General features: G+C 36.3%; 1 protein-coding gene across 1 annotated transcript in view; it reads right to left on the minus strand.

The window, feature by feature from the left end:
• Positions 1 to 14201, minus strand: part of LOC6044128 (metallo-beta-lactamase domain-containing protein 1) — a 306493-nt gene that overhangs the window by 181294 nt on the left and 110998 nt on the right. The window contains exon 2 of the mRNA XM_038257350.1: positions 12989 to 13153. Coding sequence (XP_038113278.1) covers positions 12989 to 13153 — 165 coding nt within the window. The remainder of the gene's footprint in view (positions 1 to 12988; positions 13154 to 14201) is intronic.

Here is a 14201-nt window from a genome sequence, read left to right on the forward strand (position 1 = left end):
AAGCATAAAATTAAAATTAAAAAAAAAACCTAATTCTTAGAGAAATGCTCAGGTTTGAAAATTTTCAAATTCGTTAATGAGATTAAGAAATAAATATCATAATACATGTTAATGACTCCAATTGTAATTGCAATCATGGACAATTTACATCAATTTATCATTTGTTTCGAAAATTTAGAGGGGCGCTTTGGTCAAGGCGTCATAAACCCAAGGTACGGCTCTGATAATTATATCTCAAATTTCATTCTCGAGTGCAACTGATTCCAAAAATCAGAAAATCATATTATTCGCTCTTCTCTACTCTAAACTTGGTGTCCGATGGCTTGATTTTTGAGGCAATTGCAAACCTCTTGTTACACCTAAGCTTCCATCCACCCCGGGATTCGAACTGATGACCTTTGGATTGTTAGTCCAACTGCCTACCAGCGACTCCACCGAGACAGGACCGAAGGAGACGACTCCTACACGACCGTAAGACCGGGGACAACATTTACTTTCCCGTCCGACGGAAGGCGTGGTCAGACAAATCTCGTCTCGAAAAATGCCACTGGGACCATCTGGGATTAAACCCAAGCCGACTGGGTGAGAGGCAACCACGTTTACCTCTACACCGCGGGTCCCGGCTGATTCCATATACACAAAAATGGCTTTTGTGAGTGTAGAAGTTAATTTTCCGTATTCAGGGAGCCCAAATCAACAAAACATTGACGAAACTGAAGCGTTTACTGACATTCACTTCAAAAATGTCAAATTGTGTAATGATTTACTGGGCTATGAGCTGCAATCAAAATAAAGTGCGAGGTTTCGTCTAATGCAAACTCAATTCATATTTTTTCTTGAATTGGCAACAGCTTGTAAAAAAATACTAGCAAATTAATGTAAGAATTTCATCAAACAAGAGTGTTTTTACATATAATAAGCAAAAATGTGGGCACAAAAACTCAACCAAAAAATAAACCTCAACCTTCCACCCAAACTTCACTTCACCGTTCACTTACATCCAAACCTTGACTATAGTTGCGGTCACGTACGACTCCGGCACGTCCCAGTCGTTGAGCACTAAATAATGCATTCCAGGGTCATTTTCACAGAGCCTAGCACTGATTGAGTTCATACAGCAGCAAGTTCATCAAAAACTAGCCGCCACCCCAGTCAGATCCAACTCCGTGGCGGCGGCAGTTTGACGGACATCGCGTCAACTCCATGTTCGGCGTGCGGTCACCAACTGGCAAACATGTCAATTTGGGTGCCCCAAACGTCACAGAATAGCTAATGCCGACTTGGGCTTGCTCATTCTGGGCACGACGCTCCGGGGAAAAACTTTCAATCGCCGTCGTTCATCCCCCGCAAAAGTTGCTGACCAATGAGGGGAAGGTGGTGCTGGGTTGATTCCCAACTCCAAACACGTGCTTCCGCTGGGCGACCGGACTGGGACCGGAGCTTCCGGTTGGTCGTGCAGTTGCGAAATGTATTTTTGGGGGGTCCCCGAGTGGAATTAAATAGCGAATTGACACATGCCCTGGAGACCCGAAATTGAAAATATCAGCGAGCAGCTAAATTAGATTTCCTTTCGAATGTCTCCCGCTTCTTAACCCCTCGTGGAAAGCAAAAGAGAGACATCTGCCGGGGTGGCGCATAACTCAAATTCTCACGATATCAAATTCCAGGATTTTTTTTCTGCTTCGTTTCTCCCAAACTTGCCGGTCTTGCTTGCCGTAGCGACAAATGTGGGCCAAAATATGGCGGCTTGATGGCCCCCTTCGTCTCGCGAATTTATTCAATCTTCGAAAGTTGGTGCAGTAATGAGAAAACAGTTGGATGTTATGATTAAATTTTGGCAGATTGACTTGTTTTGTCTAAATGTCTAAATGTCTAAATGTATAAAAGTTCAAATCTTTTTCTTTACTTTGATTTTTAAAACTGTGTAGAATTTGTTCCATAAAACTTGATTTTCTTTTTGATTTTCTTTAAAACTTTTCCCTTTTTTCCCATCCCCACCTTTCAGACGTGGGGGCAATTTATAGGGCCAAGGGTCGGAGGGTGGCATATCGTTTGCCGCATGGCTGCCAACTCAGCCCACCCCCTGACGACATTGCCACCCACGTGGCACCCGGGCCACTCATTTTTATACTTTGCTGCTGGAGGAGCACGTCGTCGTCGTCGTCGTCGTCGGGTCGAGGGATAATGTTCCACGTTTGGGCTTAAAAATGAAAAAAAAAAACTTGCAAAAAGGTGGGCTAATCCACCGAAAAGAATCGTGGGAACTTTTTCGCAGGTTTGCGCCTTTCCAAACTAAACCGAAAAGTTACGAAGAAGTTTTACCACACAAAACGAATGGAAAAAAAATGTGCAAATCGCGATCCACCTCCCCAGGCCATGCGACCGCGAAACAGTGTTGACGAAAATCGATAATTTTAATTTTGCTCGTGATTTTCATTATCCAGGTTTCCTCTTTTAGTTTTGCATCAGGCTTGCTGTTCGCTTGGCTGGCCTGGTAGCCACCATAGTCAGTATCATCCGGCAAAGCAATGAATGTTCGCTTGACCAAGCTGGAAAGTGGATTGTCCTGGATGTCCAGGAAAAGCAGCGGCAGCAGCGGCAACAGAAAGGAATGGCCTACAATGAAGCTGCTGGCCACTTGCAGTGCCACTCAATTTGTGGTCGCGGCAGGGTTTCTGAAGCATTTTTGTCCCATTTACTGTTAGTTTTTAACTTTGTTTATAGTTTCAATGGATACTTTTTCAAAATACGGGAGCAGATGACCCATAAGGTTAAAGTTCCCCTAATTAAACCAACAACACTAATTTTCAAAATGTCTTATTCCTTTAATGAGGAATTTCCAAAATTTCAGCTTATTGAAATTTTTAAGGTCGATTTCTAAAAAATAAAATTACAGAAACTTCTAAAGCGTCCAATTTTCCGTCCCGGAAAAAAATTCCCGGGAATTACCGGGATTTCCTGAAAAATAATATTTCCCGTATGTATAATTCAAGCGGATGTATACATTTTCCTTACTTTTTGGTCCTAATTTTTTTTTTATTTGAAAAAATATTGATGAGAGAACCTAACTTAATTTTATTCATTTTAATCTACTGTGCATATTGAACTTATAAGAAAAACGGGGTATCAATGATAGGATTTCATTCTGTTTTTATATATTTTTTCCAACTGGTAAGGTTTGTCTCAAGATTATTATTTTGTAAAACATGTACTTGGGTAGGCCACACAAGGTCCATGCACTATTGTTGGAAAAAAATGTTTTTCAATAGTATTTGAAAACTAGTGGCGTTGAAAATTGTATTTAGCATATTGGGGTGACTTTGTACAAAATATTTGTTGTTAAAATCAGATTTAATGTGTTCAAATTTTACACAATCACTAAGGTTGCTGATAAGTTTTTAAGAGGAAAAAGAAAATCAATGTGTAAATTTTACTTAACATAGTTTATAAGTTTTTTAACAATATATTTATGAATTTTTGGTGAAATTGATAAAAAGTCAAAATTTTGTCTAAAAAACCTTAAAATGAGTTTTGTTGATAAAAAATTACAGTCTAGAACAAGTTATTTGCCATGAAAAACATAATTTCTGCTTGTTTTTATTTTTTTTTGTATTATGAGATTCTTAAACATATTCCTTTGAAATGGTAACAAAGACAAATTTAAAAGCATTTTTATGGTTAAAAAGCATGGATTTTACTCACTGATTCAATATTTTATTTAAAAATCTAATACTTTTTAACAAAAACAATTAAATTGATATAATAAGAAAATTATTTTAATTTTTTTTACAAAGTTGTATGATTTTTATAAACAGTCAAGCCAATAATTGACCCCTACACTCATTTTGAACATTAAAATTGCAGTTCTATACAATTTTGTTGCAAAATATCAATCAGAAGCAGGATAAGATCTATTTTCGATAAATTTCCCGGGAATTCCCGGGATTTCCCGGGAAATTTGTTGAAAATTTCCCGTTTCCCGGGAATTTTGTAACCCCGGGAAATTGGACGCTCTAGAAACTCCACAATAGCTTCACTTTATTCCATTAACTTTTGGTGGATGTTTCGTAAAAGTTTTTTTTTTTTCATTTTTTTCCTTACAGGGCTCAAAGGGCTTACTGAAAGGTAAAAAACTGGCGATATTTCATCTGGAAATGAATCTTATAAGTCAAAAAAAATGTATAATATTACCTCTGGTTATGTTTGAATTTACACCTGGCCGACGCAATGCAAATGAATGTCGAATTAGTTAATATTTTTTTAGATTTATGTTTTACAGCATCTAGCAATATAAAACTAAAAATAGTTCCATATTTTAACCAAGACCATACGACACATTTTTTTACTAAATTTCATTGCAATTATTTTAAATGTTTGAATTATAGTTCAGATATTATTTAATGTTCTACAAAGTTGTAGAGCAGATGTATACATAAAGGGTTTGCATGTATTCTTCACGAGTTATCAGAATTTCACATAAAAGTTTTTTGAAAAAGTTATGATTTCGACCATTTTGACCAGTTTTTCGAATTTTTACCCCAAAAACGCAATCGTGTGCTTTTGAAAGTATTTTTTTTCGGAATGTTCAGCTAATTTTGCATAAGAATGACCCCTTGGACGATTGTTCAAAAAACTTTTTTGTAAAATTCTGATAACCCGTAAAGAATACATGCAAATCCTTGATGTCTATTCATCAAAATTTTAGCTTTTGTCTGCTGTACAATTTTGTAGAACATTGTTACACTCTAAAATGTAGCCCTGCAAACTTAGAAAAAACACGTAATTTTAAAATGAAAATTTTTGTTCTAAATGAAAAAATGACCGTTCTGGGTTATTTCAGATTCGACAAGTACATTAAATTTCCCATAAAATGACATGTCTCACGATTTTTTACAGTTGAGTAACGGGAAATGGCAGCGATTTAAAAACTTTTTTTTAAATTTTTTTTGATGAAAAATACGTTTTTCGGAATTTTGAGTACACAATCAAATCGGGCGTCTAATTATACACAAAAGTATATTTTTTCAAATAAGTTTTGAAAAAATATATAATTTTCAATTCAACTTTACACTTTTTTTAGTGCAACAATTTAAAAAAATAGTCATTTTCTTGCGATTTCCAGATTTTATTAAATTTTTTGAATTTAAAAAAAAAACTTCAGGAAAACTTTCAACGATTTCAATTTTTTGACCTTGGTGATCAAACTGCTGGTTGCTGTTATACAACCTCTTTGAGTTTCAATTTTGTAAAAAAAGAGTTTTCATCAGTATGATGTAGCCCTTATTTTTCAGCTCGCAATGTTCAAAACTAGGTATTGGTATCGATTTTCAATGTTTAGATAATTTTGAAGTTTTTGAATCAAGAAAAATAATTTTAACAAGCTGAATTAATAATTCCGGAAATTTTAGTTTTTTTTAATTTTTACTGGAAAGAGCAAACCATAAAACCTGTTTTGCTAAAAAGGACTTATCATAACAAAAAAATTTGCCGAAGACAGCAAACCGATCAGAATATCCCTTCTTAAGAAATAGCCTGTATGAAGCAAAGAAAAATAAAAATACCAGCCGATATTTAAAAAAATCTAGTTCTTGTGATTGTTTTGTGAAAATTTTTTCTTTTCTTTCAATTAGTTTCTGTTCCTATTTTTATGTTCAATGAGGAAAAATATCAACTTTTACGTATAAAAAAAATTCCTGGCAGTGTATTAGTGATATTCCCATATGTTTGGCAGCTTAACAAGTCGGTTCTATTTTCATCCAAAACGTCGATTTTTAGAATGTATTAAACTAACAAGACTTTTCATCGAAACATGCTTGTCACTTCTATTAAACTATTTATAACTATGAGTGTGTATCTTAGAGAAAGTTTCTCACTACATTTTATATTTGAAAGAATGGAAAAACTTCCCAAAATAATCAAAAATTGAAGAAGACATTGAAATCTAAGAATTGCTTTTTAAGCACATAAAAAAGCAAAAAGAATAGCTTATTTTGAAAGAATAAAATAAATCAAGCAAGAAAAGTAATGTAAATCAGACTGTAACATATAAAACTATACAATGAAATGCAATTTTAGAAAAATTGAAAATTAGCTGGATAAGTAATCCTGAAGAGTTATTTTCTCATGTAAGGGTACATAGCAGCCACAGCAACGATTAGTGTTCAAAATACTTTAATTTGTGTACCAAAAATCTCGGTGCAAATAGCTGATTCGAGATCCGAACACATTTTTTTTAATTCCAAACACTCGTTGTTGCTTATGAATCGCATAAATTTGGAATATTTTTTTTATATTTTAGGTCTCAATCAAGCTGACAACATCAACACAATCGATGTTTTGTTTAACAGTTAGCTAGGATTTTAGGGAATCAAAACCATTTATATCTGCATTGTTTTCCCGTCGCTTAGGGCGCTTATGAAATGTTTCAGTGAAATGTTTCACATTTTTGGTAAACATAATTGAGTTGAATTTGATTGTTTTGGCATTGGTTACACCCTCCAAATGAATTTGAAATGAAAGTTGATGTAAAACTTACATCCAAATAATTAGTAAAGCAAGATGAGGTGTCCGGGTTTCGAAGCACCCGGGAATTCGAAGCATGACGTTATTGCAGATTTCGAAATGAACATTGAATTTACCATATCAATAAAAAATGGCAACCGTTGAAAATGATTTTTTTCCGGAATTTTGATGTAGGTCCTCATTTAAATTGAGCGTCCATTGTTACATAAAAGTCCTTTTGACACCACATTTCCTAATTATCACCATTTTAGGCTGCACGTTTAAATTTTTTTTTAAATGTTAAAAACTGAAAGGGGTCGTACCACACCTCCGTCCCGAGATATCGAAAAATGGAGTCAGGGACTAAAATACCAAAAGGACTAAAATTACCCCTTAAGATAAAGTTTCACGCGAATCGAAGAGGGGTTAGGACAACTTTTCGTGTGAGTTGGCAGAGAATGACCCCTATCAAAAGTAATACCAATGCCAACTCACATGAAATGTCCAACTGGTCCTTGTCCCACTTTTTTCCGAAACACCAGGGAACCACTGTTTGCCTCTAAAAAAGCACCCCCTCCTCCGAACCACAAAGCCAATACAAAGTGCGGTTCGCTGTTGAGTGTCCAAGTTTTCTGAGAAACAAGTGCAAGCGCGCGTCGGTGGCCGTCCTACCAGCCAGCAGCTTATCCATAAAAAAGGCCCCGGCCAGAAGCGACCACACCACAATGGGTCCCCCAGGATCGTTGAGGTGGCGTGGGTGGACAAAATATGAAAAAAGGAGCGCAAGTACGCGCGAGCGACGACTAGGATAATTGGCCGAAAAACTTTTCAGCTATTTAGGAGGTTCCGTTTTTTTTGTTGCGTTGGGACAACCCACAGGACGCCACGGACCACGGTGTCCCAACAGTGTCAATTCAAAAGGACCAACGAATATGAGCTGTCGCTGTCATCAGGCCAGTCCCGGGATTTGGGGATTCTTTTTTTTTTTTTTGCTGTCCATTCCGGGCTAATTTGTTTTAGCTTCATTTAGATTTCGGGAACGGGAAAAGTTTGACCAACTCTCGCATGTTGCCTAAATTTTTATTGCATTTTTGTCCGTTCCCAGAATCATTAGAGCGCGGTCATGTAGCGAGCTTGGACAATGCAACGGCGTCCACTGGAGGGCGGGTTACATTGCGGATGGCAGTAATTTCTAATTTTTCGGGCAGTTGTTAGCTGTCACTGGCTGTGGGCGCCCGAAGAGGGTTTTAATTAGTGCTGAATTTGAAATTAAAAAGCAGGAAAAGTTAAAAAAAGACTAGATGAAATTATTTGAAAATCCATAAACCACCACCATACAAATTTAGAACAGTTAAAAGATTGATCATAGCTTGAATTTTTTATGTCTTACTTTTGTTTCACTTCTTATATTCTATCTAATCTCATATCTAGCGTTACGAACTGCCATGAAACATCTTATCTGATTTCATCTCACCTCATCAAGTAGAACACATAAACCATTTACTTTCGCACATCCAGCACCAAAATTGTTGTCGAATCATCATCATGGCTCCAATTCCAATTCCGTCACAGCCAATGACGCCTAATCGAAGTCGATCGTGGCGCCATCCATCACCCGCACAAACACACAGATATGGTAATAATCTCCAATCTCTGGCCCTGATTGGGCGTCAGCTCAGACCGGCAGCAGTTAACGGCCTGGTTCGGTTCGGGAATTGCAAGAGCAATTTCCAGAAACATGATAGCGCATCCTCAGCTCCAAGCCTCGAGTTCAAACATCGCAGCATTAATTTTCAACTAGGCTCATCATCTTTGGCGTGAGGAAGTTCAATGACGTTGTGGTGGGGTTTTATCCACTTTGAAGGAAACCGATCCCAGCGCTTTCTACATTGCTTCATTCATGTGCAAATGGCCTGCCATCGCCGGAAATGGTTTGTTTGTGTCGGTGGGGATGGTTTTCATTTGGCGCCATCTTTAAGCGATAGGGTGGAGCAGATTTTTAAAAAATGCTTATTTCAAAAATAAACTTTCAAAACGAAGCTTCACGGATGAATTTGAATAATTGTAGAACATATACTTAACGTTACCCGTTTTAATATGCATAAACTGACAAAATTGGCAAATTGTCCAACGATGAATTTAAGATTTTTTAAATTGTGGTTCTTATGTTTATATGAACTAATCATAAAGAAAAAGAAAAACTCTAGAATTTCAGAATCAACTAAACATAGAAAGTAAAAAACAGGAATTCTTGAGATAGTTTCTCTGAAAATTTCATGATTATGTCCACTCTTGAAATTTGATCAAAATTTGGAAAAATTTGAAGCTGTTTGCCTTCCTAACCTTACTGAGGAAAGGCTATAAAATCACTCGAAAAATGAACTTCTTAATTCGACCTCGTAGACCTACCTTCACGTATACCTATCGACTCAGAATCAAATTCTGAGCAAATGTCTGTGCGTGTGTATGTCTGTAAGTCCGTGCACCGAAAAAAATGCACTTGATTATCTCCGGACTGGCTGAACCGATTTGGGCCGTTCTGGTCTCATTCGATCCGTCTTAGGGTCCCACAAGACCTATATTAACTATTATGAAGTTTTGTTAAGTATTTCAAAAGCTATGCTAAAAAAACGATTCTGGCTAAAGTTTGAAAGATTGTAAAAAGGGTGGTTTTTGTAAAAAAAAAACCCGTCTGATCATACATTTTTAGAATGGTATTTGAAAGACCTTTCTAATGAGCCCAAAAGATTGAAGATCTGAGAACCCTATCAAAAGTTATGAGCACCTAAGTGTCGTTTGTACACATTTCAGAGGCCGGATCTCAAATATGTTGATGAAAAAGTTGTTCGGATCTATCCGGAGATCTGGCTCCCGGGATTTTGTTGATTTGAAACTCCCGGGAAAAATGAACAGATATATTTTTTAACTGCCTTAAGGCTTAAAAAACTTTAAAGTAATATAACTATTGAAAGTGAACAATTTTCATGAAACAGCCCCGTAGGTGTTGTTCTAATATTACGTCCAATGATTTTTGGGATTTTAGACCCCATACTCTTTGTAGATATGTTGTAAGAAGTAAAATTTAGATAAAATTTGTAGGTATGACATTCTTACTACAGAAACAAATATGTACATAATTGTGAGGAAGACACCAACCACCATCGGTGGATTAAGTAACGTATTTTTTATATTATACAGCAATTCTATTTGAAATGAGCCTAAACCGAAAAAAAAGTTTTTCAATCGGGCTAACATTTTTCTGGGGGTTTTTAGGATGACCTGCATCGTGCTAGAGTGGTTCAAAAAATTGCAATTTTCATCATATTTCTCAAAAACCATTTTGTTTTTCTAAAAATCGTATCTCCGCGTCATTTCATCGGCTTTTAGCTGTCTTAGACGCAAAAGAAAGGTGTTTGGCTATTTGGTTAAAATAATAAGAAGTTTCAAAAAAATGGCGGTTTGACCGTGTCTGGATCAAAAAGCCTACGTCTAAAAATATTTTTATCGGAACTGAGTTTTTCGAAGCGCCACGCGAAAAAACAGGAAAATTACGAAAATAAGAAAAAATCAACTTTTTCACTAAAACTGCATTAACTTTAAAATTTCAGCGATGACCTATACATTTTAGGGTATCAAATTTTTTGAAATTGCAAAAAGCACCATTTGATACCCAAACATTTATAAGTCATTGTTGAAATTTGAAAGTTATCACAGTGTTAGTGAATAAAGTTGATTTTTTCTCATTTTCTAATTTTCTTCTTTTTGCGCGTGGTGCGTCGAAAATTTTAGTTTTTATTTTCAAATAATCATATCTAGGAAACGTGCGGTTCGACACCGTCAATTTTTCACTATGTTATGTGAAATTTTCAGAGGAATCCGATAAAAATATTTTCAGACATAGGCTCATTGAACAAGACACGGCAAACGCCATTTTATGTTTTCATACGACTTTTTCAAATATCAAGCTAGATTTTTTAAACTTCTTACTATTTTTCCCAAATAGCCAAACATATCACCTTTTTTTGTGCGTCTAAGACAACTAAAAGTGGATGAAATGCCGCGTAGATAAGAGTCATTTTTCGAACCACCCTAACACGGCGTAGGTCACCCTAATGGTCAAACTAAAAAAACACGGGTCTGATTATTTTGGCCAGGGAACCCCCAGAAAAATGTTGAGCCCGATCGGAAAACTTATTTTCAGTTTAAGTTCTTTTCAAATGGAATCGTTAGGATTTTAAAACTTATTGTTCAGCTGTTATGAAATTTCGGTCGAGATTGTGAAATTCTTAGTTTTTAAAGGGATGATTTTTCAATTTTTTTACATGCAAGTTGGTACGAAAATATTCGAAAATATGTGTCTTTTGAAGGTTGTGGGTCTCGTGGCGCAGGGGTAGCGGCTTCGGCTGCCGATCCCGATGATGCTATGAGACGCGGGTTCGATTCCCGCCTTATCCACTGAGCTTCTATCGGATGGTGAAGTAAAACGTCGGTCCCGGTTTCTCCTGTCTCGTCAGAGGCGCTGGAGCAGAAATCCCACGTTAGAGGAAGGCCATGCCCCGGGGGGCGTAGTGCCAATAGTTTCGTTTTCGTGTCTTTTGAAAGAATTTTCTGATCCAATTATTGTCTTCGGCAAAGTTGTAGGTATTGATGCGGAATAATCTGAAAAATGTACATAAAACCCAGTATTTTTCATTTTATACAATTTTTAGATATGATTTAGGAGACAAAAAACCGCAACTTTGAGCCATAGAAAAGTGAGGACGAAAATTTTGCCACCGAGTTAGGCCGTTGCAAATATTTTTCAAAGTTTATGTCGCCCTGCCCTTCAAAATCGGTCGAAAAAATCAATATCTTTGCATAAAACTTCAAAACTGTAATGGAAAAAAGAAGCCTAATCAACTGAAAATAATTTTGAATGCATTTTACTGCCCATCTTCGCATGAATGTCCCATATGCAAAAACAGCATGCTGAGAAAAACCTATTTGAAGTTTGTCCCGCACATAAGGTTACGTGTTAAGATTTTGTGAAAAAAAACTGGATTTCCTCCGGAATTTTAGTACTAGATGTTGTTTGCTTGTTTGAAAGAGCACACGATTTTGAACCAATCTGCGTCAATACTCAAATTTGATGAAATAGCATATGGGACATTTATGCGATCAGGGGCAGTTTACTGCGTTTGAAATCATATTTTGCATGTATGGGATTGACCGAAAATATGCTGAAATTTTATAAAATTTCGGTGAACAGTACTGCAAAACTTTTTTTTCCGGCGAAAAAAAATATTCTTCTATGTAATTTTGAAAACTAATGGATGCCAAATAAATAGGCAGGCTTAAAAGGTATTTTAATCACTTTTTTCATTCAAATGTCAATACCATGGCTTATAATTTCAATTTTTACATATATTTTTTTGTCTCCCGCTTAATTTTGGCCAGAGTTGAGGGACATAACATTCTGAAAAAAATTGCAACGGCCTAATAATCTCTTTTGTTTTTGGAAAAATAAAAATATTACTCGTTTTTTACTTCAAATTTGCAATCTAAAAGTACTCACCGATTTTGTTTTTTGATAAAGAGCACCGTTTTCAATATATAGCCCCTTAAAGTTTAATTTTAAATGAAATATTCCGGTTTTCCGATTTTTCAAAATAGTGTTTATTAGTCCATTTCTGTATTTTTTTTTAAGTTGAGACGAATTCAAATAAATTTGCCTTTACAACATTGAAGATAAGACCTCTGGTTGCTGAAATACAGCGACTAAAAGAACAAGAAACAAAGAAATTGTATGTTTTCTAAGCATCACATAATCACGCCCCATTTTCTTATGCAATTACCTCATATACTAATGATTCAATTTTGAATGTTTTAAAGTGAAACAATTTTCTGATCTTTTCGAATAAAATATTTTGTAACTTTTGGAATCAAGACTAACATTTCAAAAGTGCATCATGTAGAAAATCCAGCCCAAGCGAAACTTCTATTTTTCCAAAAATGCACGTTTTATACAATTCTTTAACGATATGCTACAAAATTGTTAAGTAAAAAATTACAAAAAATAGTATAGAAGTAGGTACATCAGAAATCTGAAACCTTTCCTTCAAAATTCATCTTCTGGCAAAGAACGGTTGACCAAAAAGTTCGCAACCTAGAGTCCTTCATCAAATTTATTCCACCCAATGAACCACCCTACCGAACCCTAGGCCCAGCTCAAAGCACTGAAGTACGACGGCGACGACGACGCAACGGCGTTAGCGTCTCAATTCCCAATCTTGAGTGCAATCATGACTTCCTCTGCCTTGAGCAAGTGAGTTGAGCTGATTGCTATCTCTTCTGACTCGGCGCTTGGGTTTTCTCGTCGATGGTATCAATTTCGGCCGTGCCCCAGATTGCAATTGTAGCCACCGGCCTTCCCTTCCTTGTCATACATATGTAAGCACACGTCCAAATCAGAATTTCCCACCCCCACTTGCTATCTCTCTCTACTTACCACTGGTGAAATCATGGATGAAGTAACGATTCCGCTGGGATATATTAGTTCCTACGATGTGTCTGGCCTTTAGGAACAGGTTATTATTCCCCAGATGGTCGGAATGTCCATGTGTGCTCACGACCCAGCTGATGTCATCGGGTGCCAGCCGGTGCTCCTGCAGTCCTTCGAGATTGACGTTTGCGTTTTCGTTTTCGTTTTGCGTTTGCAGAGATGATAATGGAAATCATGAAAATAGAAAGAGAAAGACATATATAGACCGTTGAGTGGGAGGAAAAACAAACACACACAATCACATGAAATGAATTGAGTGCTAGAAATGGGCCCGGCAAAGTGGTTCTTCACATGGCACGAGGCTGTTGTTGAAGAAGGTGGGTTTGAGGAACACATTGGGTTGTGTGATGATGAATTGGTCATAATTTATTGTGGACATATTTTTATCATGATTTGTTTGAATTAACTGAAAGATGGGTCATTCTCGTCCAACTTACACAGCAGTTGCCCCGACTCCTCTTCGATGTGCGTGAAACTATGTCCCAAAGGGTCATTTTTATCTCTGATCACGAATCCGAGGTCCATTTTTCATATCTCGTGACGGAGGGGCGAAACGATCCCTTACATTCTTGAACATTCAAAAAAGATGTATTTTTCAATAATTTGCAGCCTGAAAATGTGAAGACTTGAACATTTGCTTATCATTTCATGGAAAATTAAATGTATTTTTCGAACCCAGAAGGGTAATCTTTTCAATTAGAACATTTTATTCATTTTAAATTTCGTGTTTTTTTCTAACTTTCCTGAGTTGTTTTTTGAAAATCTAACATTGTTCTACAAACTGGTAGAGCAGAAAATCACAAAAATTACAAAATTAAAAAAAAAATGCATAAACATAAGAGGGTTATGTTATGTTAATATGTTTTTTTACGGAATTCTGAGTACATTTTAAATAAAAGTCACTTTGAAACTCAATTTCCAAATCATTACCACTTCTGGTTGCAAATTCTTTTTTCAATTGTTCCGTCCGAATGTTCCGTCACGAGAAATGGAAAAAATGTACCTCGGATTCGTGATGCCTAGAGTGACAATAAAAAAACGAGCTGTGAAAATTTTGAGCGAAATCGGTTAAGGTATAAGCGTCGCTATATTAATGATCTATAACGACCCTTAAACCTTAACCGATTTCGCTTGGTGCACGGAAATTTTAACAATTAAA

This window comes from Culex quinquefasciatus, chromosome 2, assembly GCF_015732765.1.
Source record: "Culex quinquefasciatus strain JHB chromosome 2, VPISU_Cqui_1.0_pri_paternal, whole genome shotgun sequence".
NCBI classification, from domain to species: domain Eukaryota; kingdom Metazoa; phylum Arthropoda; class Insecta; order Diptera; family Culicidae; genus Culex; species Culex quinquefasciatus.